Genomic DNA, 22,343 nt, shown 5'->3' with positions numbered 1-22,343 from the left:
ACATCGACAGCGACAGCGACATCGACTCTAACTTTGCTGCCAGTTGCCACTGGCCATTGGTGTGCTGTGGCAGTGGCAGTGGCAGCTGCATTCTCCACTACTTTATGGCACTTTGTCGTATCCCCAGCTCCCCTCCCTCCCTCCCCATTGGCATTGTCCACACGGAAATTTAGCTTAGCATGCAAATGCTTATTGGAGACATTGTTGCGCCCACCGACCAAACTGTAGGCGAAACACTTTGTTGCATGCAGCAAAATGGCAAACGGAGTTTGTCCCCCTGCCAGCAGTATCATTATTATTCGATTATTTTGTGACTTTCTGTGGGGGTTTGCATTGGGACAAAGAGGGTTTTGGAGAAGGAGCTTGGAATAGAAACAGCAGAGGCCTCGGGGAAACGTGTTCTGATGGAGTTTCAATCTTCGCCTTTAGGTCTTTGCTGCTAGACACTCAAGGTTAAAGCCATCAGAAATATGCGCCCAAGAAGTACATCTTGAGTCGAAGAAGATGTCCGCTAAGAGAGCTTTCTCAGTACTTCAAGTATTTTCCTATCATTCTCACAGTCCTAGCTTCCAAATATCCTTCTACATATACGTAAATCGATCTTTATTCATTTATATCACTAGCTATCTTTTCGCCAGCTCCAGCTATCCATCTATTTATGAATATCCGAAATGCACTTCATATTCCCTACATGCACTCCACTCCTGTGCTTTTTCCCAGCTGTTTTTCCACTTTTATTGACATCAACTTCCGTTTTTCCGTTGCCAAAATCCATCATCATTGAGTGTCACATCATCATCATCTATTGACATCATCTGTGCCCCTTCCCCCTGCTATCGCCAACTACATTTCGCGTATATCTAGGGGTGCGGGGGCGGGGAACTGGGAGCTCTATTCATCTGTCTCCTACAGCATGAGAGCGAGAGCTTGTGCACGTTTTATAATTCATTTAGCAGTTCCTTCCGACAATTTCGTGAATATTTCATTTGGTTTTGTGTGGGACAATTTTTACAGCTCGTTTGTCACTTTCCCCAAACCGAATGATGCATCCCTCTCCCCTTTACCTTCCCCCCGTTTTACTGCATGAATAATGCAGTGATCCAATCCGTGGGTATCCGAGTCAACCGAGGGAACATGTCATAGATACAGCCTCAGATACAGATACAGATACAGCTACAGATATATCCCTATCTTTTGCCTAAGCATATGCATACTTATGAAGGCAAGTCCGAAGCTATGTCTGTGGCCAACTGAATTGAGTATTCGAATCGAGCACAAGGACAAAGATGATTAGCTAATTGACTAATTGTAATTGTATTCATTAAGCCAGATGGCAGATGGAGCTGGGCAGCTGGGGAGGGTCAGGTATTAGGCATCCATAATCTATCAACTAATTAGAATGCAGCAGTGGATTCATGGTTTGAATGGGAAAAGGTATTGACAACTTACTGATGGGATAGTATGATAATTGGCTAATGATTATTCTGGAATGGAATGGCCAAATGTCTTGATAGTTGTGTGAATATTTTGAGTAGTAGTGAATTTTAGCCTAACTTTTGTTTTTAGTGCTGGATAATGGTAGAAAAAGTGATCGAGATCGAGTAAGTTTCAATTTCAATACATCCAAAGCATATCCTAGGAATAAAAACTAATCAAATTTCCTTCTCAAAACTCTTCTCATTATTGGAAAACCTCTATCTTGAATTTCTCAAACTCTTGCTCCTGATTCAGTGTCCGAAAGTGACATAACCAGGTAAACCATAAAATTAAGCCAGTCGGAATGGTTTCTCTGAAGGTAATACGCTTTTATTTATGAGAATGTTCCCTTATTTTCCATAAAACTGATTGCTTTTCATTAAACCAATTAAAATAAACACAAACCTCTCCAGTATTGAAAAACAAAGGAAAAATCCCTTATAACAGCATTTCTTTTATTTGCTTTCATGGAAATCGAATGCGTAGCCTTCTACCTCTAGCCTCTACCCATTCAATATCTGTCCATAAATCGTCTAGCAACTGGCAAGAACCCACCTGAACAGTCACCTAATCATTGGGCTCCCTCCTCTGTCAGTATTGGGCAATATCCAAGGCCAATTCCATCCAATCATCGGAGGTTCGTTCAAGCTGACATCTGCAGAAAAGTGAAGCAGAAACCTGTGATTTCTGGAGCCAATCACACAGTTATACAATCTTTCCGAGTGGCAGCTGGAACTGGAACCCTTTCGGCGATTCGGATACCAAAAACTTTTCATGTTAGTTGCGAGTCCACAGTTTTCCCTCTTCCTCATGATTTGCCGATGCCTTCTCCCTCTTCAGTTTTCTCCCTGCTGTTGCCTTCTGCTTTCCAGCTTTCCCCCCCTCTCTCCCTGGTAAGTTTTAATTTCCAATGTTGGCTAAACACAAAGTTTGTCATGGGGTTGCCAAAAGGCTTCTTTCATATTCTGCCACCTCACTCACGTCGCCAGCTACTGCCTTGTGGGCCTCCTGCTCCGCTCTTTCAGGTTTTTGTGGTTCTCTCATGTATAATGCATGCAGCTGGTGCTGCTGCTGCTGCTGCTGCAGCAACCTCCAGCCAATGCCGATGCGATGTCTGTCAACGCAACTTCGATGCGGAGACAATGTATCTCAGAACTACAGACAATGTAGTACTGCCAGCGGAGGAGGGCAACAGCAAAGAGGGGGACAATCCCGTTGAGTTGTGCAACAGAAACAGCAATGACTGAACGATTATGCCAATGGCAGGGCAGGGCAGGGCAGGGCCATGTCTAAAGCAAACGATTTGTCACAGTGGCAATGGAGTTTGAGTCCCAGAAGACGGAAGGGATTGCAGATGGAGTTACGTGAAGGAGTTTTATTGCCAGAGCGACGGAGAGAAAGAGAAAGAAACAGATACAACCGCAAACACTTTGCCACCAAAGAGAAGGAACTCTGCAAAAGGCGGGGGAGTGAAAACGGTTCGAAGTGGTTCCGATAGCTTCAAAAGTGGGTGGATAGATGGGAATCCCCTTTCGCAGCGTGTGGGCTGTGGACTTTTGTTGAGTGGCCTTCCGCCTTCCGTCTTCCACCCTCCCTCCTCCTTCCTCCTTCCGCCTGCTGTCTGCTTCGATTTCAAAACTCCAGCTGCGACAACTGCAGGAGCAGATCCCACAGATCCCATCGCAGACCGACCCCGTCTCTTGAACATGACACCAGAGTCCAAAGTCGTTTTCCGTAGCCCGTACCTCGTACCCCGTACCCCGTTACCCGTTCGCCCTGTGCCACGTCCACGTCCTTGTCCTTGTCCGCCCCAGCTGCAAGTGACAGTAATTGTTTTATTGACATTGATTGACATCGCAGGGCAGCAGGAGGAGGCAGGGGGAGGCAGGATGGATGCAGGATGGAGGACGGTGGCTTATACTCTCGTACCCATTGAAGGAGAAGAAGGAGGCAGCCAGGATTCAACCAGCATTCAGCCAAGTCAAGCCAAAGACAAACTGCAATGCCAAATACGAATTTCAATCCCAATTTTTGTAGCCACACCCCTCTTATCTCCTCATCCCCCCTGCCACCCTGCCCCTCTTATCCAACTCCTGGGCTGAAGCTCAAAAATGAGCAAAAGATTTCAATTTCATTTTGATGGATCGCATTTTCGTTGTGGGGCCAAAACGGCTTACAGCCCCAGACGAATGAATGAATGGATGGATGGACATGGACCGAATCGTAGTGCACTTTTTGGCTTTGGCTTTGGCTTCCCCTTCCCTCTCTCGCTCCCTGTCTTTCTTCGTTACTCTTACTCCCTTTCTCTCTCTGTTTTTCGCCATTGTTTACCCTTGTAAGCTGCTGATTAAACCATGCAATGCTCTCCGAGTGTTGTTTTCTTGTCCTTTCCTTTCCGGATTCCAGCTCCGGCTCCGGCTCCGGCTCCTTCTGTATGCCATGCCCCTTCTGGTGGCAGCAACACATCAATTGCGGGGCGTTGCAAGACAATGAATGTTGTGTTTCCATTGTGTACGTACGAAAGACAATTGTTTGATTTTCGATATGTTTTCGGTGGGGGGCCCCGAGGTGAGAGGAAGGCTCTTTCACCAATTCTGCTTTCGTTTCTGTTTTCATTCAGAATTCAGAATCCAGAAGCCGAATGTTGATGCGGCTACGGAATAGTCCTCATGCAATGCACATCAATCCTGAAGCCAAAGGACTCAAAGTTATTGAAGTTTCCGTCATTCTGCTGACTCCTGCTCTCCTGGTCCTTCTGTATTTTCATTTCCATTTCCATTTGCTGTCATGGCAGCTCCTCCCGGACTCTAATTCTCCTTCCCATCCTTCCCATTCTTCCCTTGTTGTTCATATTAATTATGAAAGCGCATTTGCTGAACGGCAAATTTATTTGGCTTATATTTCGATTTCGGTTTTGTTTTTCCTCTTTCTCCTTTTTTCTCCTTTATTTTTCCCGCATTTCCTGGTTTTTTTTCCGAATGTTCGTATTATTTTTGCTACCATTTGTGGGGATACTCGGGGGAGAGAAAGCGAATTGGATGTGAAATGTGATGCTTAATTAGTTTTTATGCTGCTCCTCCTGCTCCCGCTCCTGCTGCCACTGATGATGATTATGATGATCCTGATCCCGATGATGTTTCGTCCTCGGGGATGGGGTCGAGCCATAGATGACGATTGCTTCAATCAGGCTTAGCCTGGATGAATGTTTGGCTGCTTTGGTTTTCCATCGAATTAAGCAGGAGTTTTGATTAATTTTTGGCAGGGAAATAATGGACAAAAAGTCCCCTATTTGTGGGACAGTTTTTGTGGGATTTAATTGAATGAATTTTGAGTGGAGTTTTAATACTTGAAGAGGGATTTACGGATAGTTTACCTGTAAATTATGTACTCAAATCTGCTTGGATAAAATTCATATTCACAGTCCAAACTGCTCAAAGATCAGACATTCATTCTTATATGAACTATAAGGTAAAGCTCGAAGAAAGGTCTAGGAGTCGATACTGGAGGATAAATCCCTTAGGCAAAGATGTATCTTTCTCATATGTCTTCCGTAGTCATGATAATATTTTAGTAGTTTTGCAGGTATTTTCTGGTATTTTTTCATATATTTTCTGGTATTATTTTAGGATTTTTCTGGTTTCAAACCCAAATAAGAGAATAAACATATTTCATGGCCAAAATTGTTAAACTCCAGTAAACACTCAAGTCATGTGGAGGGACATGAAAGCAAAGGAAAGGAATTAAGGAAATATCCAACCAATCCCTCTATCTCTTGGGCTGTTGCATTTCTAGTGTTCATGAAACTAATGTTTCTAAAACTGTGGGTGTCCCCCCTAGAACCACTCTTTGCATACACAAAAACCTCTTAAGTCGAGCCAAATTTCATTGTAAAATTCTGCTTAGTTTTGCAGCAGAAGAGCTAAGCACTCATTCTCATGGTTAAATCAGTGAAACTCTTGCAAATCCCCGCACCAACAACTTACTTCGGGCAGTCAAACTTCTCTATGCCCCTGACACCCCACACCTCCACCCTCTTGAAGCCAAGCTTTTGTGTGCTTATTTAAATTGTAGACACAGTTTTATTCCTTGGCAGGAAAATACTCGCACTCGCACTCTGACAGAAGCGAAGCAAAAATATCTGCAGTCGACAACAACTTTGGGGGCAGCACTGATAACGGACGGCAACAGGAAATGTCGAGAACAGGCAACAGCAACTGCAACAGCAACAGCAACAACTGTAACTGCAGCTGCCACATGGGGCCAAAGGGAAAGTTGGAGAAAGGAGCCAAGGGAGAATGTGTGCTATGGTCAAGCAGCTGCTGGGCTGGTGCTGGGGAATAGGAAAAGAGGGGGGAAGAACACAAATGGAAACACTCTCGGCCAACGATAAAGTTGCAGTCTGGGCCCCGCCATAACTTGAGTGCATAAATCTTGGGCAGGTTTTGTGTGTGGCACAGACCCCTGTTTCCCGGCCTGAAGGCAGGCATGCAGCCAGGCAGCCAGGCTGAAAGGCAGGCAGGCAGCACAAGGTGACATCTTTGGTGAGTGGCACGTGAAAGTAGCCAAAACTTCACTTCACTCCACTCTCTTTCATTCTCTCTCTGCTCTATCCTATGTCCAGTGTCCAATGTCCAGACACTGCATAATAAATTGCAGCCGTAGTGTTATAAATATCCTTGCTGCCCCCCAAGGCCGTACTCCACTGGGAGGAGGGGCGGTACGGCCATGCGGCTGCCGTCTGCTGATACGGATCTTCTTGGGGCAACAATTTCGCACATGACCAATGCACGAGGCGAAGGAAGATTAAAACAGCAAAACTGAAATGCTGACGCAGCTGATACAAAAATGAGCAAAACAATAAAAACGTACGTCGGAGGAGAGTTTTTGGATTGACTTGGGGAAATACCCGTACCAAAGCAAAAGTAGATATACTCTTTTTTTGTGGAGAAGAAGAGCGGAAGAAACTGAAAAGATTTGAGTATTGAACCCCGGTAAAGATCCACTTTGACAGCTCTTTCTATAAAATGAAAACATTCCTTATTTTCTCATTTTGGTTGAACATTATTCTTTCTTTTTAACTAATTCTTTTCGATTTTTTATGAACTTGGTATACTTATAGTAGTATAGTAGATAGATAGCGACTAGCGTTATCTGCAGTTTTAACATTCGCAAAACGAATCTTCATCTGTACAGATTATACAGAATTATTCTTCCATCTTTCAATGGTCGCATGTCCATGAAATTCTTCTTCCAAAATTCTATAAATTATTGCCAGAGCGTATTGTTAATGGTAGTTTTATAATGGCTCCAATCCAATAATTATGTGTCTTAACTGCTCATTAATTTAGTATCATTCCATTAAATATATTTTAAGAGCTGTCACACACTTTTGAAGATAGTCGTTATCCCCTTATCCACATCTGAGAGATGTACTGTATTTGTTGGTTCTGGCCACACTTTTTTCGCTTGTGAGCCCACGAGGCAAAGCCCTACGTTCAGAATATTGCATACTTGCAGGTAAAAGGCGGCACAGCCACTAAAAAGTGTTAAATGGAAAACAATAATAATGCAGTGGGGCTCCAAGCCCTGCCCAAGCCACTGTCTGCACTGTCCGCAGAGTGGCCGTGGCGAGTGGACAAGCCCATTAAGAGGCAGTGGCATTGCCACACAGAGGCAGGCGGCGGGGCGGGCCTCAGTGCCACGAAATATGCGGCGACAACAATAAATTAATGCGATTTATTGCCGCGATAAGCGCGGGACAGTAGCCAGGGCCTATGGGAACCGGAACGTGGACTGTTACTGGGTGTCGAGGGTGCGTCGTCGTCGTCGTTGTCGTCGTTGTTGCCGTTGTTTCAGACATCGTGTGTGGGCTTGCCCAGAATGTGATAGATAAGCAGCCCCATATCCACAGCGCCCACTCAATACCATTTCCAAGGGGGTGGCATGCAAAAATTTGTCCCCAGGCCTCGTCAAGTGAGTGGATATTTACGATGCAACGAGCCCCTCACACCCACCAGAAGGCCCCAAAGAAGCAGGAGGTGGTTTCCTCCCTTAGATAAGCCGACTTACTTTACCATTTAATTAGGAACTCAACGGGCATTAGACGCCAAAAGTGTCTCGAGGCACGCCCCGTTGTCAAAATGCCTTTTTAATTAAAACCCGAAAAAAGGACAACAGAAAATAATAAGTACAGAATGGGAACAACGGAAGAGCGGAAGAAATTTCCCCCGATCAAGTGATGTGTGAGAAGTCGATAGAGCGCGGGGCGCTAAATCACAATTGCAAACAGAAAGTGCGGCAGCCCCGCCCCCCCCTGCAACAGGGGTGTCTGGCAGTCAAAAAACAAACCGGGAAAAAAGGAAAATGGGGAAGGAGAAATGCAAAACTCTGCCAGCAATTGGACTAGGCTTTTCCCCTTTGCGGAAAAGCTGCTCTGGAAAATCTTGTGTGAAAATTTGTTGAGCGTGCAAACTGCCAGCGACTCGTTGGCTGAGAAAACGGTAGCCGTGGTGGTGGGGATCGGTGTCTGGGATTGGTCTGGTCCAGAGGCAATAATTGCATGAAATGCCCAGAAAAATATTTTCGCTGAGTGCGGCACAAAACGTTTTACAGGGGGGTTCTACAGGGGGATTGTAGGGCAGGGGCAGGGGGAGGTTGACGTCTGGTTAGTGGTAACTGGTCCCCGAGACCCAGACGCTAAGCTGCCACTAAATCACAACCCAAAGCCGCTGTTAAAACATGAGCCCGAGAACACCCCATTGCTGTGGTGGTTGCTGCTGCTGGTTTTTCCAGCCAGCAGTCGAGTCGAGTCGAGTCGGGTCGGTGGTTGCAACAGAACAGTCGCCGCCGGCAGGACACGTGCAACATTCTGCAGAAAGAGCGGGGCGTTATGGAGGCTGACTGACAGCAGCATCAGCAGGAGCCGGGCCAGGAGCAGGAGCAGGCCTCAGGCCGAGGAGAACTTCTGGGTAACTGACACTCCCCACAAGATTTGATTAGGGGAGATCGTCGTGGCGGCCAGGCCTCCGCTCTTAAAGCTCGTTAAACGCACACAAAAAAGTGATTCATACTCAGGAGGGGGTTCCTTCTCGGCAAAAGGGTTCCTTGATATAATGTATTAGATTTCAGACTGGGACTGTGCGACCCTTTTGCGCACTTGTTATTTGAATTCAATATATTTTTTTTTGATACATTTAGTGGCTGGGAAGTAACCCTATTCGTGCATGAAATATAACATAATTTGATTGTAATATTCATGGAGGGCATACCTTGAAAGAACCCCCAAGCTTTTCACCTTTTCTTATGGAATATTTTATTAAGATTAAATGCAGCCTAAAAAACACGGGGATGCCTTTGTCCGGAGAATCTTTTGCAGGTGTAAATGATAAGCTGGTGGAATATTTGATGCGCTTTAGATACTGCAGGAACCAAAAAAAGATAACAGAATAGATATAATCACTAGAATCATTCGAAAGTGACAGATATTTCAGCCTATGTTTTGGCATTAGGAAGAGAAGAAAGATAAGCCAAAAACCTAAAATGTGTGTACAATCTTATCTAATCTTTTGCTTCAATGATCTCTTTAGAACTTCTCAACCATTAGTAACATTTGAATACATTTTTATTTGTTTTCTACATAAATGAGTTAGGATTCCTAACCTATACAATAGGTATAATCATACATACAAAAACAGATTAACGGGTAGGGACAGCGCCCTCATATTGCGACAGAAAGAGAGAGGGAGAAAGTTCTGTGTGCGTCCCGCATTTCGGTTATAAGTCCGTCACATTCCGTATGTCCACGCCCATTTCCTCAAAGCGGGTTGCATCATTCTCGAAATAGTCATCACCATCCTCGTCATCGGTATCGCACAACGGCTGACCCTGACCGTCTTTCTGCTGATTGCGCCGCAATAGCCTCGTTTTCCTCACTTTGCTGAAGGCCTTTTGGAATGCCACAGCCTTCTCGTTGCCGGGGGCGGACGCTGTCATTGGAATGATCCAGCGATAGGTGACATTTCCCACACCAACAATCAGGACGATGGCCAGAAGGATGTACAGCATGATGAGGGCGGGATTGGCGGCGGAGTTGCCAGTGATGTCCATGTTTCCAGCAATGGCATTGGGATCCACTGTCCAAGAGATGCGGCTATTGATCCGCTCTGTAGTGGAAACTATTGAAAGAGGATTATGATATATTTCGTATGGCTATGAAGATTCTTACCTGGATTTCCCTGGGGAGGATTGACAGCGGCGGAAGTTGATTTTTGAGTGGATGTTGTTGTTGAAGTTGTTGTCGTTGGTGCGATTGTTGTAGTCTTTGGCGTAGTGGCTGTTGTTGTAGTTTTTGGTGTTGTTGTTGTTGTAGTCTTTTGTGTTGTTGTTGTTCTTTTAGTCGTTGTTGTAAGTCTTCGTGTTGTTGTTGTCCTCTTTGTGGTTGTTGTTGTAGGCTTTCTTGTTGTTGTACGTCTTGTGGTTGTTCTTGTTGTTGGTTTTGGCGTTGTTGTTGTGGTAGTAGTTGTACGTTTTGTTGTTGGCTTTGGTGTTGTTGTTGTAGTTGTTGTTGTAGTTCGCTTTGTTGTTGGTTTTGGTGTTGTTGTGGTCGTTGTTGTGGTTGTTGTAGGCCTTCTGGTCGTTGTTGTTGTTGTTGTAGTCACAACCTCTTCCGGAGTGGTGTCATCCGTCATCGCAACACACTCCTCGAAGTAATTGAGGCAGCAGTTCTGCTGTTCTACGCAATCCTCATTGCACCCACAGCCGATGAGAATTCCATTCCCAGTGAAAACGAACGGGGTGGCCGGTCGGCCACACCTATTCGTGCAGTTCGCCATGTCAAAGACCATTGGCTCATCGCTTCTGTCCGGCGTGACGGTGGGCTCCGTGGTGGTCGTGTATTCACCCACACCACAGTCCCGGCCCGTCATCAGCCGAACATCATCGATGGCAATGTCGCCGAGCCGCGACCTGGCATCGGTGGCCGTGAAGATCACCTGGAAGTCCTCCTCCATCTCGTCAATGAAGATGGTGTGCTCCAGCCACTGGGTGCCCTGACTGCCAGTCATTTTCCATTTCGTGGAACTGCAAGCGAGAGAGAGAGAGGAAGTGGAAGTGGAAGAGAGAGAGAGGGAGAGTGAGAGAACGATGACGACGATCGTCGGGGCTTATCAAGAGTCGCTTCCGCTTCTCTGAGACTCACTTGTCCCTGTACGTAGACCACATGTCTTGGACGGGCAGGGAAATCGGCTTAACGGACACCACCAGGTTGTCCACGCCCGCGCCGTACATTAGGTAGTGGAACCGGAAGCAGCAGGCGGTCTTCAGACTGAGCTCCCGAGGATAGATGGGCGACATGAAGTGGTAGCTGCCAAAGGCCCCGCTCTTCGTCTCCATGAGCATGTAGTGGCCCCCGTAGCTATTCTGAAAGGTGTGATCGTGCCGCGGACCCGTGCGGAACGAGTGGTGGTCGGCCACTGTGCTGATGCGCTTCCATGGTTGCATGAACGTCTGCTCCGCCGACCAGCCGCACTGATCCTCGCTCTCAAAGTCGCACGAGTGATCCATTGCGTGGTTGCTGCGCCGGCAGGTGCCCAATTCGGTGTTCCAGTGCGTCCCATTGCAGTAGGCGTTGCGACTGCCCACCAGCACGTAGCCATCATTGCACACAGTGTAGGCCTTCAGGCCGTTGTTGGTGAAGCTATATCTGTTCCCCTCCGAATCTGGCTCTGGGCAGCCCCGTTCTAGGTGGAGTAGTCCAAAGTATTAGCCAAAGTTTTGCACACTGGTACGGCCCTCCACTTACTCGCACAGAAGGGTCGCTCCCCTCGGAGCCGACCATCCGAGCCACAGGTCGAGATGGAACTGCCTTGCAGCGCATATCCGTAATCGCATCGAAAGCGGACGAAATTTCTATTCCGATTGGATATCGTGCCATGGTCCAGAGTAGCAGATCTCTCACAGCGCCCATCCGTGCCGCCTACGAGGATGAGGACCATCAGTCCCAGACCCAAGAGGAGTGCCATATTTTGTGCGGAAGATCAGTGACTGTTAAAGTTTGAATAAAGACTGACCAGCGGTCGTTACTCGACCAAAGCCAGAGTTTATATTTATCAAGACATTGCCCGAGCTCTCTCTTTCACCCTGTCTTGCTCTCTTCTGGTGATAAAACATATTCCGATAACTAACTAAAGCGGCGCCTCCGACCCGACACTTCTGGCGGTTCTCATTCTCGTACTCATTTGTTTTTATTCTAAGTGTTTTCTGGAATAACTCTTATGATAAGACCTTTTTGTAGTTGTCCGCTTAGTTATTCAGTGGTCAACAATTCGAATGAAAGAAACCTATGTATAGAACTTGTGGAAAAAAAGTTCCATTCAAGTGGAGATAGTAATCAGCAGACATAAGTTCGTAGCAGCTAAGACCCCTGGAATCGGCAATGCCATCATAATAGCACCATTGTAGCATCTTAGCGTAATCCCAGTGATAGATAAAATCATCGTTTAGTTCATCCCCCACATTACTACATCGAGATAAAGCGATTGGCAGCGGCGGGGCTCTGTTGCAAGAGTCTGTTTTGGGTTCCATTCAAATGCAATTATGCGCATCTCCTGTGGCAGCAGGCAGGCGATGGAACTAAATAGTAGCATCTTCTTCCTGTCGCATGCCAACCTAAATTATGGCCATCTCCTGCAAAATAATTGCATTGCCCGGTCGAGAGACCTTCCTTCCTTCACTGTACGGAAGGAGGGAGGAAGGAGGGAGGAAGGAGGGAGGGTTGCCATCGATTCTATCGCTGTGATTTATGTTTGCTTCCGCCTAAGTCCCAAACAACTCACAATCACGACTCTTCCTTCTACGTCTACCGCTCAGTCTCCCTTCTCTCCCTTTTCTCGCTTTCTCCGTGTCGAGATAATCAGTCAATATTGACAACTACTTATTGGCACTTCCGATGAGCGCGAAACGACGCTAAGGAGTACGGTCTGCGAATGGGTATGGGGATGGGTGCCACGTGACCGGAGGATCAGAAGGCACGTGGCCCGGGACCAACTGCAACCGAAACTGAAGCGAATTTCCATTCCTGCAATTCGAATTTCATTCATAATTACAATCAAGAGCAGGCACCACAGCAGCAGAGAGGGAGACATTGAAAAGGGGATGGATGGATGGATGGAAGGTTTTCCTTATCGACAAGAAATTTATGTATCCAGGGCGTGTGTTCCATCCCCTGTCTCAGGGCAGCCACTGGTCTCTGCTAGCTGGCTGGCTGGTTGGCCCTTTCTCTGATTTCTGGCTGCTTAAATATTTGCTCATTATTCTGATTATTCTTTTATTTGTGGTGCTGCTGTTGGCTGCTGGCTGCTACTGTTGCTGGTGGTTTTAAAACTTCAATATTTGCGCTCAAATTACGCCTCTGGGAAAAAGGCCAGGGCCCAGAACCCAGAACCGGTACCTCGAGGTCTCCAGTTGCCAGGCAATGCCACAGGATGGTGGGAAAGTACTCTTAGGATTAGCGCTAGCAAATGAGCAGCTGTTGCCACGGCGAGTGGCCTCTTCCTGGACTTCCGCTTCCTCAGCCTCTGACTCTGCCTCTGCCTACAGGTAAAGCGCCAAAATGTTGGTTGCCCTGGCAACGGGGATAATCAAATCAAATTGGGATATGCCATGATTTTGCAATGATTTAACAGGAACGGAACTCAACAGGAGCTTATTTATTTTGCTCCTCTCCTTTCACCTTGCTGTGGCATGTGTCAGAGATGTAATTGGGTTTGGGGGCTGCGAAAAAAAGTTGGGGCTGCCAAAAGTTTATATGGGGACTTCGCGCCAAGAACTGCCACAGACACACACGTTTCGAGTTAACGCGATTAATGGAGGCGCCTCCGCACAGACAAAAGTTGAATATCCCTATGCCACAGACGGAGGCTCCTCCAGTCAGGAGGAGGCAACTTCAAAGATTACGTCGATAATTAATAAAATTAAACACAAAAGCACTCAACTCCACACGGATAGCGACCGCAGACGAAGAGGACCCAGGACTGCCTCAGTCTCTGCCTCTGACCTCTGACCTGGCTTCTGGGGGCCTTCTTCTGTAACATTAGGCCGCCGCAGGCGTGCCAAGTCCGGCTCTGGTCAGCTTCTGGTCGCATTAATTACAAACCAATGACCGCAGAATCCCACACAGAGAGAGACAGGGCGAGAGAGGGAGAGTGGGGATTGGGTATTGGGTATTGGGGGATGGGGTTGATTGGATGAATGTAGGATGAAGCCGAAGTCCCGACTGGCGATGAGGTGGCATCTATAAGGTGGCACGGCGGCACACTCATCGTGTCTTTAATTTGCGGTAATTTATGAAACTCATTATGCGCCTCTCGGCCACACAGTGCCACAGTTGCACAGTCCGGAGTCCAACGAGCGTGCCCGCAACCGCAATATACAGAGAGAGGTTCAGTCGGTCCTGGAGACCTCTTGAAAAAGTTACCATCACGGTGGATGGTGGTCCGAAAGTTTTCGCGTAATTTCATTTAAAGTCCTCGAAAGTTGTTAGTGGTTCGCAAGTTGCAATTGTTGTCGGTTCGGGGTACGTGGTACGGGGTACGGGGTAAGGGGGTCCGGGATGTGGGGTCCTGGTATTAAGTTTGTGGTTCGTACTTTTGTGTTTCTCTGGCTGTCTGTTTCCCCCCTCCTCCCTCCTCCACGGGCTCCTTCTAATGGCAGCAGTTCTCGCTCATTATCCTACTGATTTTTAGCACGAGTTTGTGCTTCTGCCGCTTTTGCCTCTGGGCCTGCCTCGCGATTCCACGAATTTGCACCTACACACATAAATGTGGCATAAATCCAATTAGGCGGCACCGGCAACGCTTTAATTGACGGTGGTTGCCGCCGCCTACGTGCTGGATGAGGCACCCTTGGTCATGCAGTGGAATGCCACCGCTCGAGGAGCGGGAAACGGGAAAAACGGGGGGGTTATAGAATGACGAATGGTTGTGAGCGGAGTAAATGAATTTCATATGCCGCTTTTGTTTGAGATATGAATGAATGACTGCGGCTGCTGGCGCATTGGTTTGGATTGGGGTTGGTGTTGATGTTGGCGTTGGCGTTGTGATTTTGCACTGGTTTTGGTTTCGTTGGGTGGTTCGGAGTGCTCTGCTTATTCTGCACCTGGTAGTGGCCTACATTCTACAAAATCCATGTCATCGAGAGCATCTGGATTGAAGTGTTCTCACTTGGCTCTAATTCCAGCTGTTCTCATTAAACCTTTGCAGACGCCGGTGTGGGATTTTGAGCAGACTGATAGAAGGAAACATTTCCGAACGCATGAGGTACACAGTAGTACACGGGCTCCCTCCGGCGGCCGTACCTGTTTGGGTGGTGCCGGATCGATACTGCATCCACGATCGCATGCATCGTGCTTCGCAGGTGCCGACATTACCGACATCGTCTTCCCTCCAGCACCTCCTGCTTTACCTGGACGGCTTTGACCAGGTAAGTTTTCAGGTTTCCCTCTATTCATCTTTTTTATTGACTATTTGTTCTTGGTTCTTATTCTATTTTATGTTTATTCCCTCCAGCTTATTTGCTGAGACCCTTTCTGGCAACAACTGTTATGCAGCGATCTCCTCCTCTTACCCCGCCAGGTAAAGGTTACTAAGCTTTACTTATTGATTTAACTCTTTCTTTTAGTTTAGCAGATCGCACCTTCCGGAGGCCATGAATAGCTCTTATTTACGAAGGGCCTAAGCCTGACGACAGCCCACTCCATGCGACCGGCTGAAATCGCGAACTCACAGTCGCTTGCGTTCGGAGCTGTTTTCTCTGCCTTTACAGTGCTTCAGAGCTCGACCTCATTTTCGTAGTCGAGATTTTGATGCCGTCCGACTGTCTGGATCCTCGCGATCCTGGGGGAGTTGGTCCTTGACCGATTTGGCCTTATTTGTCCGAGATATAGCCTTACGAAGATTTGGATTTGCACATCGTTACAATACTGGTTTTTTCTGTACGCCATATCTTTGGTATCCGGCAGCCGATCTGGCATATCTCTCCGTGCTCGGGAGAGTCCTGCCAATCGACTGCCACCCTAAAAAGGGACATCAATTTTCTCACGATTTTCGCAAAAAATCATGATGGTTACATCATTAAATTTCTCGAAAATTGGCCTCATTTTCGAAGTCGAGGTTTTGCTGCCGTTCGACAGTCTGGATCCTCGCGATCCTAGGAGAGTTGGTTCTTCAACGATTAGGCCCCAATTGTCCGAGATATAGCCTTACGAAGATTGGGATTTGCATACCATTAAAATAGGCCATAGTCATGATTCCACTGCTGTGTCGCTGAGTCGACAAGGTGGCGTGCCGTCCGCTGCAGCAGCGACCAGAGATCGACAGCAATCAAACGCTGGGCTATAGCTTTGAAACGCGTAAGTAAATCAGTATATATGTAATTGTGGAAATATTTTAAAATACATCTTCCTTCACAGAGGTCTTCTGTACCCCACGCATTGCCACAATAGGAGTCGTATCCGATTTCATCCCTCGACCTGGCCATCGATAACAAGGACTTTGACTAGGACTACCAAGGGAAGAACACTCTAGATATATCGTGTTGTTGTTAGGTTTAAGGATATACGCGTTCTTATATTTAGATAGTAGTCAAAAATGTTTTCCACTTGTTTAAATATTTATACTTAGCTAAGTTATGATGAATAAAACTTTTGAAAAATTATCCTTGCTGTTTTCTGATTGGGGGAAGCTATCCCGATTGCAAAATGGCGTGGCACGCCCAGATCGGTTCACAATTAGGGGAGAAAACTAAATCTTATAGATTGGGGAAAATGTCCTTGATCCTTGATAAGGACTCCATCAAATCAGGGGCATTTTTTCGATCGCAGGAAGCCATCGCAAGGCCAATTCGGCCAACAAATAGCAGAGAAAACTATGTATGTATGGTTGGGGTTGTTGAAGTCCTTACGAAAGGATCAAGGAGATTTTTCTGATCACGGCGGGCCATGGACGCCCCGATCGGGCCCCAAATAAAAGATAAAACAAGATATATATGTCTAGAGAAAATATCCTTGATCCTTGGGCCTTGATAAGGACTTCATTAAGTCAGGGACATTTTTCTAAGCTCAGGAAGCTGTCGCACGCCCAGATCGGCCCACAAATAGCCGAGAAAACTACGTATGTATGGTTGGGGTTGTTGGAGTCCTTACCGAAGGATCAAGGACATTTTTCTGATCACGGGGGCCGTCGCATGTGCGGATCGGGCCTCAAATAACGGATGAAACAAGATATGTATGTCTGGAGTAAATATGCTTGAACCTTGGTCCTTGATAAGGACTCCATTAAATCAGGGACATTTTTCCGAACACAGGAAGCCGTCGCATGTCCCGATCGGGCCTCAAATAACGGAGAAACAAATCTGGTTTGTAATTTGTTATTTTTGAAAATGTAGTTCAAGAAATCACCGATAGGGGCGCCACCGTACAAAAAGGAAAAACTCGCGTCAAATGGCCAAAATCTGGATGGGATACCAGGCGAACAGAAATCAGCAGAAGGTAACTGAATTTTTTTTAAATTAGTTGTCTCCCGAAAGTATGCACCATTTTTTTTGCAATTCCTACAGTTGCTTGCTGCTGATTTCTGTTCGCCTGGTATCCCATCCAGATTTTGGCCATTTGACGCGAGTTTTTCCTTTTTGTACGGTGGCGCCCCTATCGGTGATTTCTTGAACTACATTTTCAAAAATAACAAATTACAAACCAGATTTGTTTCTCCGTTATTTGAGGCCCGATCGGGACATGCGACGGCTTCCTGTGTTCGGAAAAATGTCCCTGATTTAATGGAGTCCTTATCAAGGACCAAGGTTCAAGCATATTTACTCCAGACATACATATCTTGTTTCATCCGTTATTTGAGGCCCGATCCGCACATGCGACGGCCCCCGTGATCAGAAAAATATCCTTGATCCTTCGGTAAGGACTCCAACAACCCCAACCATACATACGTAGTTTTCTCGGCTATTTGTGGGCCGATCTGGGCGTGCGACAGCTTCCTGAGCTTAGAAAAATGTCCCTGACTTAATGAAGTCCTTATCAAGGCCCAAGGATCAAGGATATTTTCTCTAGACATATATATCTTGTTTTATCTTTTATTTGGGGCCCGATCGGGGCGTCCATGGCCCGCCGTGATCAGAAAAATCTCCTTGATCCTTTCGTAAGGACTTCAACAACCCCAACCATACATACATAGTTTTCTCTGCTATTTGTTGGCCGAATTGGCCTTGCGATGGCTTCCTGCGATCGAAAAAATGCCCCTGATTTGATGGAGTCCTTATCAAGGATCAAGGACATTTTCCCCAATCTATAAGATTTAGTTTTCTACCCTAATTGTGAACCGATCTGGGCGTGCCACGCCATTTTGCAATCGGGATAGCTTCCCCCAATCAGAAAACAGCAAGGATAATTTTTCAAAAGTTTTATTCATCATAACTTAGCTAAGTATAAATATTTAAACAAGTGGAAAACATTTTTGACTACTATCTAAATATATGAACGCGTATATCCTTAAACCTAACAACAACACGATATATCTAGAGTGTTCTTCCCTTGGTAGTCCTAGTCAAAGTCCTTGTTATCGATGGCCAGGTCGAGGGATGAAATCGGATACGACTCCTTTTGTGGCAATGCGTGGGGTACAGAAGACCTCTGTGAAGGAAGATGTATTTTAAAATATTTCCACAATTACATATATACTGATTTACTTACGCGTTTCAAAGCTATAGCCCAGCGTTTGATTGCTGTCGATCTCTGGTCGCTGCTGCAGCGGACGGCACGCCACCTTGTCGACTCAGCGGCACAGCAGTGGAATCATGACTATGGCCTATTTTAATGGTATGCAAATCCCAATCTTCGTAAGGCTATATCCCGGACAATTGGGGCCTAATCGTTGAAGAACCAACTCTCCTAGGATCGCGAGGATCCAGACTGTCGAACGGCAGCAAAACCTCGACTTCGAAAATGAGGCCAATTTTTGAGAAATTTAATGATGTAACCATCATGATTTTTTGCGAAAATCGTGAGAAAATTGATGTCCTTTTTTAGGATGGCAGTCGATTGGCAGGACTCTCCCGAGCACGGAGGCCTAGATCGGCTGCCGGATACCAGAGATATGGCCTACAGAAAAAACCAGTAATTTAATGAATTTTCCAGTTGATCCGCCGCTATATACTCGAGATATATCAGAAATATACTATGTATATATCATACTTACATTTCAATTGAATATTCATTGAATTTTTAATACATTTTCAGATCGCTAATCGAATTGATTACAACTTGTTAGCCAATTTGAGGGCTGGGCTGCCTGTGCCACGCTGTCAATCCAAGGCGGCCCCACTCGGGCCCTGGCGCTGTCAGCGCTAGTCAAAGTGGCTGCCGTTTCTTACGCAAAACTGAAGAAGTGACATGAACAGGAAACCCAACAGCGGAGCCCGCTGGCCACGGGGGCGAGTGGGTCTGGCTGGGACTGGGAACCACTGCGCTTGGCACTAAATTAAAATGTCAGTGTCGTGTTACTTCCGGCGCCAGAGTTGCCAGAGCAAGAGCCGAGCGACGTCGCCTGCATTGCCACTTAAGTCAAATTGCATGGCTATAAATTTGGTGCCAATCAACTTAAACATGGCACATTATGCAACGACTGCAGCTGCAGCTCCTCCGCTCTCTGGCCTGGTCCTGGCCCACATTCCTTCCCGCAAAACCAAAACGCATGCCATTTAATTTAAATTCTTTTGTTTTGTGTTTTTTTTTTGATGTTTTGCTTTATTTTACCTTCGTTTTAAAACTGAATAAAAAAATATTGTATGTTTTGTTTCATGTGTGAGGACTGTACGTGAGAGTGTCTGACTGTACGCGTGTGTATGCATCATAAATATTTTAGCTAATGTTTTCTCTTTCGTTTTGTTGTGATGGGGTGGCTGGCAATTTGTTGAATTGAATCAGAAATCAGAAATGCATACAAAATAGTTAACAAAGTGTTTTATTATTTGAACAGCGCCCGAGGGCATAGCAATTCTGTTTCTGTGTCTCTGTTTGTTCATGCAGTTGCTGCTGCTGCTGCCTGGATCTACATACATATACTCGTATTTTTATTCACTTCATTCATTCTTGTTTTTGAATGATGCCGCATGCCACAACAACATTGTGTCTGTCAGTCAAATTTCAAAATATCGTATACACTCGTGTGTATATTTTTGCTAAATAAAAAAGTTTTTGATTTTGTTTCTCTTTTTTTTTTGTTGGAAATATATTTTTAATGGATTTCGTTTCGTTTTTGTGGATGGGGAGGGGGAGGTGGAGGGGAAGGAGGGACTCTTGAAATGAAAATATTATGCTTTTTACTTATTTACAAATAATAAGTAGATGTATATGTATGTGTATATATATATATATGTATGTATATATAATGTATATTCGCTTAACTTTTTTAAGAGTGTATAATTTATATAATAAAGATTCTCATTTCGTATGCTTTTTTGCTTAATTTATCCGTTTTCTGTGTGTAGCTTTTTTGCTTTTGTTCATTTAACGAGATTTTTTGTTACTGAATTCGCTTTACTTTTTATTTTTTGTGTGGCATTTGCTCTCTTAAACATTTGCTTACTAGTTAAATTCATTTTGAAATTGTTAAAATTAACTACAATTTAGTTTAAGTTGCCGCTGCTTGCTGCTTATTTACTTTTTGCAATTCAAGTAAATATATACAAATTACACATGTATTTACAATTAAATCTTAGCTACACAAAATGTTCCGCATCGTGTCTAACGTCTATCGTTAATCTTTTATCGTTTATCGTTTACCGTGTGTGTGTGTCAAAAAGTTGCAAAAAACACTTGAAGGGGAATTAATAAAACAACGCACAATGCACAAACAAAACATTTATATTGTTAACATAACTTAATGAATGAATGAATCGTTGTTAGATTGGATTGGATTGGATAGAAGGCTTAACAATAATTACAAATTATTTTAATATGATTATTAAAATTTTGAATTTCAACAAAAAGCTCGTCAGGATTCGAAACAATAATGGAAAACAGAACACAATCATTTTTTTTAAATTAAATGCTAAATTTTTTAAATTATATTAAAGTTTTCTTCGAATTGGAGGAGTTTGTTTTTGTGGTTTTCTATTTTTCAATTATTTGTAATAATCTTTTAAAGTTTTCTGTTGTAGTTATTTGTTGTTATCATAGAACTTACTTAAAGCAACATATTTTTTTCTTTTTTTTTTCTCAGATTTATTTAAAAATTTAAAACTAGTTTAAGGTAAGTTTTTCTTTACTTTTTTTTAAGTTTTTCTTGGTTTTTTGTTTTTTTTTTTTTGTGGCAGGTCGTACTGTTTAAATATACTTTTGTTTTGTTGGAGAATCTGTGAGAAGAAAGCACAGAACCAACGCGAATCACTTAAGGATTAATCCGTATCTGTATCTGTAGATCCCTAATCCTAGGTGTGTGAGATTTTTCTTATGTTTTCTTTGAAATTTGAATTTGTTCTCATTTCAACATTGGATGCCTTAAAGTTTTACACGTTTCTCGTTTCTCGTTTCGCTCGCAAACTGGGACCTAGATCATAGACTGTACTATTAGCTAATATTTAAGACCTATTTGCTACCTGCTCGTCGATCGTAACATTAAGTGCTCGTCCAGTGGGTGATGTGTCTGTAACTGTAGCTGTAACTGTGTGTATCTGTGTATAGATCCGATAGATCCCATCTGGATATCTAGTGCTTATGCCTATGCCTGTCCATCATATGTATCTGCTAGGGTATGATGGAGGGGCCCGTATCGTATGGTATGGTATGGTATTTATATGTATATCATTCGTTGCCAATAAAACTCAACACACGTTCGTCGTATCCCTCAACTAAGCTTACATCAAAAATATATATTTATATTTAAATAAAAAAAAGTATTCAAAAATGGCCACTTTTCAAATTAGAATTTGAGTTCAAGAAGTTGAAGAAGTACAAAAATAATAAGACTCTTTTTTTCGATGATGATGATTATGAATGTTGTGTGTAAGGGTTTACGAGTAGATTCGATTCGATGGTATAGCATGTGTGTGAAGGATATAGAGATATAGATAGATATATTGAGTGCTGGATTTTGATGCCGGACTTCCTTCTTTTTTGCGTTTTTCTAGACAATGATCTCGCGTATGACGCGACGATTCCTGGCATTCGGCGTTGTCGAGTACTCGCCCTCGAAACTGTCATCGTAGCTGAGGGACATGTGCTGTTGGGGTGGCAGGACCTCATCCTGTTCCATATGCTCCATATTATACGGATTCGGCAGGCCGCTTACGTCGTGATATGGTGAATCTGTACGAAGGGAAGAGACGGGATAGAGAGTGGGAGAAAATTGTTTAAATTAGTTTCACAAAGTAAGCGGAAAATTGCCAAAATCATGCTCAAACAATTAAAAACAAAATGCTAATCAAAGAAAACCAAACCCAACGAAAAGTCGACAAACAAACACACGGCGAGGCGAGTGTTTCGTGTGTGTGTGTGTGTGTGTGTGTGTGTAGGGTATATGGTGGGTGGTAGGGTATATGCTGTGTCAAAATCATAGCAAATTAAAAAACGTAGGCTCGACCGGAACGGAAAAAGTAACTCAAAAATCTCCATCATCATCCTTCACGGTAATCGAATATTCGGTTCGTCCTTTTTGCTGACTTTTGGAAACTTACTTCAGCCTGCGCGCTCCGTTAGAGCGTAACATCCTGTATGATGTCCGCTGATGTTTCGTGATTCGTGGTTTAATTTATCAATATCAATATTGTTTTTTTTTTTTTGTTGGTGATTTTGCATGAGGCAAGACATG

The 22,343-nt window shown here is 44.7% G+C and overlaps 2 protein-coding genes and 2 long non-coding RNA genes across 6 annotated transcripts in view; 1 reads left to right on the top strand and 3 right to left on the bottom strand.

Moving 5' to 3' along the window:
* The window catches only part of LOC108163641, a 33,736-nt gene extending 17,551 nt beyond the window's left edge, over nt 1–16,185 (top strand). For both annotated transcript variants that reach the window (XR_001775700.2, XR_001775699.2), the window contains exons 7-10: nt 14,733–14,952; nt 15,039–15,104; nt 15,151–15,880; nt 15,941–16,185. This is a non-coding gene — a long non-coding RNA (uncharacterized LOC108163641). The remainder of the gene's footprint in view (nt 1–14,732; nt 14,953–15,038; nt 15,105–15,150; nt 15,881–15,940) is intronic.
* LOC108163636 lies at nt 9,080–11,553 on the bottom strand. Its single transcript, XM_017299045.2, has 4 exons — nt 11,276–11,553; nt 10,673–11,213; nt 9,701–10,554; nt 9,080–9,650 (listed from the first exon to the last, which is right to left on the bottom strand). The coding sequence occupies exons 1-4, from the start codon at nt 11,493–11,495 to the stop codon at nt 9,250–9,252; spliced, it is 2,016 nt and encodes a 671-aa protein (XP_017154534.1). The 5' UTR covers nt 11,496–11,553; the 3' UTR covers nt 9,080–9,249.
* Nucleotides 16,186–17,921: 1,736 nt separating the features above from the next.
* Nucleotides 17,922–18,500, bottom strand: LOC117188982. The gene is made up of 2 exons (XR_004473041.1): nt 18,227–18,500; nt 17,922–18,166 (listed from the first exon to the last, which is right to left on the bottom strand). It is a non-coding gene; the product is annotated as an uncharacterized LOC117188982 (long non-coding RNA).
* A 1,581-nt stretch (nt 18,501–20,081) lies between these two features.
* LOC108162104 (titin) overlaps nt 20,082–22,343 on the bottom strand; it is a 119,132-nt gene continuing 116,870 nt past the window's right edge. Inside the window, exons 8-9 of one of the 2 annotated variants that reach the window (XM_033393644.1) lie at nt 22,210–22,256; nt 21,751–21,841 (exon numbers count right to left, since the gene is read on the bottom strand). In XM_033393644.1, coding sequence (XP_033249535.1) covers nt 22,228–22,256 — 29 coding nt within the window. In that variant the 3' untranslated portion in view covers nt 21,751–21,841; nt 22,210–22,227. Of the gene's footprint in view, nt 21,842–22,209; nt 22,257–22,343 lie in introns of both variants that reach the window. The other variant, XM_017296666.2, reaches the window with a different exon arrangement.

Source organism: Drosophila miranda, chromosome 4 (assembly GCF_003369915.1).
Source record: "Drosophila miranda strain MSH22 chromosome 4, D.miranda_PacBio2.1, whole genome shotgun sequence".
In the NCBI taxonomy this organism is placed as follows: Eukaryota; Metazoa; Arthropoda; class Insecta; order Diptera; family Drosophilidae; genus Drosophila; species Drosophila miranda.
The sequence above is the reverse complement of the archived record's forward strand: the minus strand, read 5'-3'. Positions and strand labels throughout refer to the sequence as shown.

What these genes read in the sequence shown, in the direction of transcription:
- LOC108163636 (XM_017299045.2), bottom strand. Translation starts at nt 11,495, where the DNA reads ATGGCACTCCTCTTGGGTCTGGGACTGATGGTCCTCATCCTCGTAGGC. An exon ending in GGAGCGACCCTTCTGTGCGA is followed by an intron (nt 11,214 to 11,275) that starts GTAAGTGGAGGG and finishes TACTCCACCTAG; the next exon opens with AACGGGGCTGCCCAGAGCCA. An exon ending in TCCTCCCCAGGGAAATCCAG is followed by an intron (nt 9,651 to 9,700) that starts GTAAGAATCTTC and finishes CTCTTTCAATAG; the next exon opens with TTTCCACTACAGAGCGGATC.